Here is an 8,850-nt window from a genome sequence, read left to right on the forward strand (position 1 = left end):
TCTGGGCAGCCTGAGCTAGTTGAAGATGTCCCTGCTCATTTCATGGGAGTTGGACTAGATGACTTTTGAAGGTCCCTTCCAAACCAAACCATTTTATGGTTCTATAGTTCTATCTCCTCACACTGGCCCTCAGGCAACCAGAGCTGAGGTGATGGGTGTTTAACCGCAGGAGAAACGCTGCAGGACAGGAGCTAAGGCTGCTAACATCACTGAACACATCTGCATCGGCATGGTGCCTTTATAGTAGAAAGGCCATTGCACCCCTCTTCCAGCAGTGAAGCTGTGGTCTGTTCCTCCACAGCCCTCCACTGTGCCTTTTTCCAGTCTCACTGTCAACCTGTTGGGAAGCAACACTGGCACTGGGAGCACTGAGCTAACACGATGTGAAAAATAATACTCTGGAAATAACTCGCACCTCCCACAGTTGGATCCCTGTTTTGTTTCTTCCTGTGTTTCATTTGCTTTTGAGCTACAGTTTGGAGGGATGGATTCAGCCACAGCAGAGATTGTTCAGGATGGGGGTTTTGTGATTTGCTATTGCCAAATGGTGTCGCACTCATGGTCCTCTTCTAGCTCTCCTCCAGAGATGGTAGAATGGGGTTTTATCAAGAAGCTCAGCATCCTTTGGCAGGGCTTTGGGGTTTTTTGTTACTGTCTAAATAATAATTTTGACCAAAATGAGAATGGGAAGGAACAAAGAATTATGTGCTGTCACCTGTGCAAGGCCAAAGCAGATAGGGTTGGGGAAAGTGTCTGTGTTTCTAAAGATGAACTGTGCAGTACCCCTGTTCGGAGGTGCAGGGGTGGCTGCTCTGCTTCTCACTGCTCTTGTTGCCTTCTATTTTGCAGCTATGATCTCATGTGCAGATGTTGGCATCCTGAGCCCAAGCTACGCCCCAGCTTTGGAGTGCTCCGGTCCCAGCTGGAAATGATTCGGGGGAGGATGTCCATACTCTCCTCCAGTCAAGATCCTCTCTATGTCAATATTGGGAAGGACAAAGAGGCGTCTGCAAGTGACCCTGCCCTGCATGCCTCCTTTGGGAACACGGACGGTGAAGAGACCATTGCTGGGGCAGCTGCTGCTGTCACAAGTGACTATCGCTACATCATGAGCCCCTTGTGCCTTGGAGATGATGCCGAGGGTGAAAGGCATCCAGATGGGCAGGAAGGGGAGGACAAAAGCCTTCTGTATGAGCTGGAGACAGAGGGAGAGAAAAGTTGTTAGCCTGTACATAGCAGTGACACTGCTTCCCTGGGACGGGATGTGGTGCTGTGTTACCTGGGGCTCTGATGCCAGATCTGGAATGGCTTTGAACAGCAGTGGCCAGAGCTCTTGGGCAGCTTCTGTAGCTTTCACCCCCTGTGTGGGCTGCAGTGGTGGATGGCACGGAAGGACCGAAACCCCAACAGCACCTTGGATTTGGGGGAGGAGGGCGGTAGGGTTGCAGGTTGATTGCATCCCACTGGAAGGAGCTCAAAGCTAAGGTGGGCAGAGTGTGTGCTCTGCTCCTCACTGACTGCTGGATCAGAGCTGAGTACACCTTCTGTTCAGTCCGTGCTCGCTCTTGTGTAGATGTTGTCTTCGATCCTGGCTGCGTGACTTTGGGACTGGTACCTCTGAAAACACTAATGGGTATTTACACTCATTCAGGACAAGAGGGCAGAATTCCCCTTGCATTCACTCAGCAGTACTGCCGAGACCTGTACTGCCGAGACTTGTTGCCTACCTCAGTGGTTCTCAAACTGATCTGCGGATCTGCTTCCACCCCATACCGAATTTGAACATCTGGTTTATTTCATGCAGTGACGGTTGCTGCTCCCTCAGTCTGGGGCTCTTTTAAGAGTTTCAGACACTTTGATGAGCGATGAAATTATAAAAAATGAAAATGCAGCATCCCTCTTCGCCCCACGTACCTCTCTTATGTCTTTTTCTTCTGTTTGATGCCAATTCAGGCCTGACCAGACTTGCAGCTGGCATTAAAATGGGAAGGGAAGGAAAGCAGCTGGCATGTGTGAGGGCAGAATCCAACTTCAAAGGGATGGAAAGGAAAGGCTGTAGAGAAGACTTAGCAGAATGGGGAAACAGTGCTAATTAATGTTAAGTACTGCCCTCCAGGAGAGGAAGGAGACAGCTCAGATGATGCAGAATGGCAGGATTGCTTTAGGTTAAGCCGGAGCAGGATTCAGCATTTGCTTTTAAATAGGGTTCCTTTAATCTCTATCAGTCCTATGACTTTTTCAAACCAAGTGCTGTAGCTGCTGCAGTAAAGCTGTGAAATCGGTGTTGGGAAGGTGTGTGAGCCGGAGGGAAGGGACCAACGGGGAGATCTCTTTCCGAAGAGAGAGTCCTCATGATGAAAAAGCTTGAGAACCACTGGCCTTCCTGTTTAGGAGGTCTTCTGGCACGCTGTAAAAGTCACATCAGAACATAAACTAGTATCACTGCAGCCTTCCAGACAGGGCAAAATGAATGGTTTTGCTCTCCGCGTTTGGTTTTGTTTTCCAATCAGCATGTCTGACTCACTATAACTGCAAATGCTTGTGTGGTTTTTAATAATTTAATATTTTACTGTAAATCAGCATTTGTTTTGTGCAGTGGTTCCCAGCAAGGCAGCGCAGTTACATCTTACTCTACTTATCCAAAATATTTGCTAGATCTTCATTTCTTTTCTTTCCAGTGCGCTGAAAACTCAGCAGTATCACAAGACTTGGGATTCCACATTGCTCCTCCTCAGAAACAAATACCACAAATGTCATCATTTGCTGAGCTGGCAAAGATGGGACCAATAAGTCTAATGAGACTGCAGACTTGGTATCAGAACCCTCCACCCTTTGATGTCCAGTATTTGCTTATTGTAAATTTTGGGGCTACCTACAAAATTCAGGTCCAGTTTCAGCCCTTAGTGAGAACACTTCCTAGGGAAGGGAAATTTCAGCTGGGGGCTTGGGCATGGGGCCTTTCTGTAAAGTTTCCTACTGACCAGCAATGTCCTACAGATGTCTCCAGAAGTTCAGTGCGGTTTCTAAGCTGGAGATACAAACTGCACCATCTTATGCCCCAGGCAGCACAGGGTTTTCTCTTCATTTAGGTGGAATGGTGTAAATGCAGGTGAGAAGATAACACCTAACAAAGGGTAACAGAAACCTGTGCGGTGCAGGTTATGGCGAGGGCAGAAGGTTATGCTCCCTGCAGCTGCCTGGGGAGTGCAGATGTACATAGAGACTCTAACTTTGGGAAGCATGTCTTTAGTTTTTATGCATTTTTTAATAATAAAACATGTACTGTGTCTGAGTCCCAGCCTCTTACCTGTGGCAGAGTTTGCGGAGTTCAGTTAATGGGTGGGAGCACAGTGAATCTGACAGCCCCAGCTGAAAACCATCACCAAGCACAATGAAGTTACTTCTTGGAGGCAGAGAACATGTTTGGCCTCTGCAAATGGCAGTTACTCTGCATTGCTCCAACCTTGAGACTGTGAAGGCTGAAATGTGATGGGTGCGGACCAGTGGTTCCACAAAGAGGTGGGCTCTGCGGCCACCACTATATAGGGGCCTGGGGAGAAGCCCTTATTGGTATGTGCTGCACCATACCTGGGAATGCAAAGCCTCTGCACCAGTTCCTCCCTGAAGACTGGCCTGCACCTACCAAACCACTGGCAGTGCTCTCTGTGGAGGAGAGGTTTGGAGGCGGTGGGTAAAATTCAGCTGCTGAGTCAAATGTTCCAAGCACAACATAAAAGAGCCCCTGGATTCCCAGCTCAGAGAAGAAAAGGTGTACCTCACGCTTTTATTCTTCATCAGCAAACAGCACGTTGCACGCCCTCTGCCTGCCAGCTCACACAGAGAGGAAGAGTGATGGTAAACGGTACAAGCGCTCACCCCCCATCTGCAATGCAGGAAAAACGACTTCCGAAGCGCAAAGCGGCTGATTTAGTTAATATTTTAAGGTTCCGTTGCCCAGTGATGTCCCTTGGATCCGTTCAGATGATGATTTAATCCTGTTGCACGCAAGCCTGGTCAGGTCAGGTACAAATTAGGCTGTGTTGTGCGTGGGAGAAGCAACACAAGAAGAAGAGCCAGTGAGAAAAGAGGAAGGGAAGGAGATTTTAGAATGGGGGCAGCTAGGACAAGCTGGGAAGACAGCAAACAAGGGAGCCGGGAAGCAGAGATGAGGAGTTTTGTATGTGAAATGCCAGAACAGAGGAGGCATTGCCCCAGCTGGGACCAGGCAACAGTCTGAGGTGGGGCCTGGCTTTGTGTTTTGGTGAAGGATACAGCCCTGGTGCTCTGCAGTGTGTTGCTCTTGAATTGTGTAGAGGCTGTACACAGCTGCCCTGGCTCTGTGAGCCTTTAGCCCAACCATTCTGACTTAGGCACCAGCCTGTCACACTGGTTTCCCAGCTAAACCAAATGTTTCCCCCACAACCACCCTTCTTTTCCCTGCTTCAGTACAACAGTGTAGTCCCTCCCATCCTCCCAAGCGGGTGAGCTTTAAGGCCCCTTCTAACCCAAACCATTCTATGTTTCTAACACAGTCTCAAGCCACTCAGGGCAGTTACCAGCTGGGTTGTGAGGCAGCGTGACCCCACAGTGCCTAGCATGGTCAGAGCAGAAGCTCACAGCATCATCTGTGTTGTGCAGGGGTAGTTAATGCATAAGGAGAGATGCTCCCATCAGCTCCAGTGCCATGGCTGACAGACAGGCCCTAGACTATGGGCTGCACTGGCAGCTCTGCCTGCAGATGCAGGGATGCTCTGGTCTGATCCAATACCTGCACACTGTGGGGAATAGCATACTCAGGGCTGACAGCTCAGCAGGTGCTTGTAGTGAGTGAATATACCTCGGAGCTAATGTACAGCTACCCTGGGACCTGCCTCATTCCTTCCTGACCTGTGCTGCAAGAGAAGTCTTACAGTCTTGCTGTAGTAAAACCCCCCCCTGAAGCCAAATGTAATTAATTTTGAGTAGAAGCTTGAGCCTGGCTGACTGGAGAAAGGAACAATATTTGCACATAGGTATTTTCCTGATTTACATTCGTTTTGCTGACAGTATTCATTCTCCCCTGCTGCTCAACAGCCACCAACTTCTGCAAATTCTCATCTGTTTTACAAGGGATTTCTATCGAGGACCCTCATACATAGTCCTATTTTTATACTGATTTGCTATTTAACTCCTGATATGCTCCCTTAAAATAGTGAGTTCTACAAACACTAGGAGCAAAGGAAGCCTGGTGTCCTATGGATTTGCATCCCACAGGGGATTGAATGCCCCAGCTGAGCTTGCCCCTAGACGAGGTGCTTACAAGAGCGTTTCCCTTGGTGGAGTTTCTGATGTCTAATACAAAGTCACTGAACTTCCACCTGCGGTGAAGGTACCGATGTGGCGCTAAGGGGGTCTGCCACACACAGCCTGTTTTCAGGAACCTGTAGGAAATGCATCATCCTTCAGTTCTCAATCTTCCCATCACATTCGGCCGAAATGACGCAGTGGATTCAAAAGCTATTAGGGCCAACATATGTAGCTAGTGATCAGAAAGCTTTGTTACCATGGGAAACCGAGCTACAAACGAATTACTTAGTCCGAGAGCAGAAAAGACCAATGGACATGGGTTTTGATTGCATTTGCTTTGTCATATAAAATGAACTCTGCATCAGAATGAATCAGACCTCAATCACTGCACTGAGGACTAGCGACCAAACAAAGATGATTGACTCCTTACTTCGTAGATTCTCCAGCTTGAGGCATGCAAAGCCAAGTCATTCCCAAGTGTGGCTGGGCCGGGGAAATGGAACACCTTTTGGTCACGTTTGACAATAGGATCTAAATTAGGAGGCAGGCTTTTCAGCAGCACAGTTGCTGGCTGCCACTCAGCCCAGCTCTCAAGGTGGGTGCTCCCATGAGCCACCAGCCACAGTTTGGAAAGCATCTGAACAGCTTTGGTTTCCACCACTCTTTTCACCGGCTTAAAATAGAACAGAAAGAAACGTTTGATCTCGGGAAATAGGTGGTGCTTGTTGATTTAAGTCTTGTTAGATTCAGCAGGGATTTTATGGCATGGCACTAGTTTCTAGAAGAGTCTTTGTAGGCAGCTGGCTCTTTTCAGCGTGTGGTGTGAGGAAGCAGGAATTCACGAAGAGGAAAGAGATCTAATAGGGAATATACGGTATTTCACTATATGCTGATATATACAGTGGCAGTAAAGGTGGCAAAAAGTGGGAGCTGAAAGAAAATGAGGTGGGGCATTGGAGGGAAGCGCGCTCTGTGTACCCATAACATGGCAATTAGTGCAGCAACTTCAGAAGGTGGCTGCTTTCTTAGTTAACGCATAAGACAAGGACCCTGACTGCTGTCATTATCCGAGCTCCGTGGGAGACTGCCGCTGGCTTTTTACTTCTGCTCCACCAATGAATGTCTCTGCAACAGCCACCTTTGTGCGACGTGGGTGTTAACCAGAGCAGAGCCCTCTGGTCACACACTGCTGCCTCTCCTTGTTTCTTCTTATTAAATTACCTTAAAAGAAGCTAAAAGAAAACAAGGTTTGCATTGCTAGACGATGTGCAGCAGCATGCCTACACTAACGTCAGGTAAGGTTCAGACCTAATTAATACATTTTCTGGTAGTATTCGTCTACATTATCCCTCCTCTTGCACAAAGATACACAAGGAGAAACAGGAGCAGAAATATTTTGCAGGCGTACTTGAAAGGACTGAGCTTTAACAGCCTTTTGGTGCCTGTGAACTTTGTACCTAAGCTGCAGGGTGTAAGCATAAAGGAAGATGCAACTTGGGGGCTATGCAGGGGACCCAAACTGCGACCTGGAATGAAGCAGGCTCTTTGCTATTGCCAGAACCCTTGGTTGTAACAAACCCCTGTGTCAAACCCTGACCTCAAGGCTTGGCATTTATTCAGCAGGCAGCTGGGGCTATTTAAGACCTATCTCCCCACTACTTGTTTGCTCCCCTCTGCTGGAACCAGGGATCGCAGCATCTGGGTCTGGTGCTGCTGAGGGTAGCGAAGGCAGCAAGAGATGCACAGAAAGGATGCAGCAGGGGCACGTGTTCCTACCAGCACTGCTGTGGGGGTGGAAATCTCCGGCAGAGCCAACAGCCGGTGACTTCTCACACTCCTCCTCTCCCCGTCTGATTCACTCCAGCTTTGTCTGCCAACACGCCCGGCTGCGCAGTGCACTCGGATGGAAGCTGATGCGCTGGGCTGCACCTGAGGCAACGGCTGGGCTCGCTGCGCAGAACAGCTCCCATGTTTTCCACCTATTGATGAAAGCTTGCTGGGTCACCACTGAAATTGCTCAGGGCCAATTTTTTTCTGCCAGCATCGGCAGGCAAGGATCCAAATGAGAGGAGCAGAGCCTATTTATAGCAGAAAATAACATGGCTCAGTGTTTCTCCTTTTGTACCTCTTAATATACTCCAGGAAATGTTGCTGGTCTGCTGAGCTCTGTCAAGCTGTTGATGAGGGGCTGTGGTGCTGTAACTGAAGACCACTGTTGGCCCACAGGGACCTTATTTATTATAGAATCATAGAATGGTTTGGGTTAGAAAGGACCTTAAAGCTCATCCAGTTCCAGCACCCCTGCCATGGGCAGAGACACCTTCCACTAGATCAGGCTGTTCAAAGCCCCTTCCAACCTGGCCTTGAACACTGTGAGGATCTGGGGATTCATGCTCTTGTATCTGACCATCATTGTCTCAGTGGAGCAGAACTTATCCCAGGGGCTTCCTGCACCAGAGGCCTGAATCGCTCACTGCTGATACTGGTGTAAATCAGTGAGAACGGCACCAAGATCATTGGAGGTTATTTCCTGGCATGAAAATAACACAGCTAAGAGAAGCAGCACATAGTGTGTAACCTGCAAATGCACCCAGCCTGCCTTTACACCATGCTCTCTGCCCTCTCCCGGGTGAAGATGATTTGCTGGGTTGACGTTGGTTTTCATCCTCGTGCCTGTTCAGCTGCCAAGTGTTATTTAGCACTGCTGAGCCCTGATGCTGATCCCACAGCAGGAGCAATGCACAGCAGTTCACGGAAGTCCACGGGATGATGCCGTCACAAGGCTGGCAAGGGTTCAACATCGTGCTTTACAGCTTGCCTGTTTCTAGGCTAATTTCTATTGGCATCAGAAATCTGTGAATGTAGAAAATCTGCACTTGCCTTTGTTCCAGGAAGGCTCTAATAAGAAAAAATTAATGGATTTGTTTTCTCAGTAAACACCTTACAAATGGGCTGGGCAAAAGGGTGTCGCTAACAGTGAATGTGGCAAATAAAGATGTTCTTAGCTCAGTATCAGTGTGGATGGGAGTAACATCTGAGAGAAGACAGGGCTTTCTGTGGTATTCCCATGCATTAGAAGGGTGAGGTGTATCTCTGCCTCCCCAACAACATTCTACTGCAAGTGGAAGCAAGGCGCTGCCTTGTTTTCACCATACCTTTCCCTTGGTGCAGATAAACCCACAGACAATGGTGACTGTTCAGTTTCTTCCCACTTGAGTTTCTTCTTGCACCTCACACTGCAGCTTCATGTCTTCTTGCAGCAGTGAAAGGCAGGAGGGGGAGGCTTCAGGGCAAGGCTGCAGTCTATCTTTTAGTGCCATTTCTAATGTCTGGGGCTCTCAAAGGTGCTTTGAATGAGGATGTTGCAGCATGAGAACTACTGGCTTCACATATCTCAGGAATCATCAGCACTTCCAGCTTACAAGGAAATAATTCTAGTAGCTGGCCAGTGGTTTTGGCACTTACAGGACGGTCAGCCAGGAGGACTGGAACCAGGGGGCTCAAAACCACAGCTACTTTTGCACTGTTGCCGACAGACGCGTGCAAGAGGTTTGGCAGCTGATG

The 8,850-nt window shown here is 48.6% G+C and overlaps 1 protein-coding gene across 3 annotated transcripts in view; it reads left to right on the top strand.

Annotated features, from left to right (window-relative positions):
- The window catches only part of TYRO3 (TYRO3 protein tyrosine kinase), a 41,812-nt gene extending 38,520 nt beyond the window's left edge, over positions 1-3,292 (top strand). For all 3 annotated transcript variants that reach the window (XM_061462320.1, XM_061462322.1, XM_061462321.1), the window contains one exon: positions 850-3,292. In XM_061462320.1, the coding sequence (XP_061318304.1) occupies positions 850-1,225 (376 nt within the window). In that variant the 3' untranslated portion in view covers positions 1,226-3,292. The remainder of the gene's footprint in view (positions 1-849) is intronic.
- The last annotated feature ends 5,558 nt before the right edge of the window (positions 3,293-8,850 follow it).

This window comes from Pezoporus flaviventris, unplaced genomic scaffold (assembly GCF_033815535.1).
Source record: "Pezoporus flaviventris isolate CSIRO_AGI_PZ_B2104156 unplaced genomic scaffold, CSIRO_AGI_Pfla_v1 ptg000035l, whole genome shotgun sequence".
NCBI classification, from domain to species: Eukaryota; Metazoa; Chordata; class Aves; order Psittaciformes; family Psittacidae; genus Pezoporus; species Pezoporus flaviventris.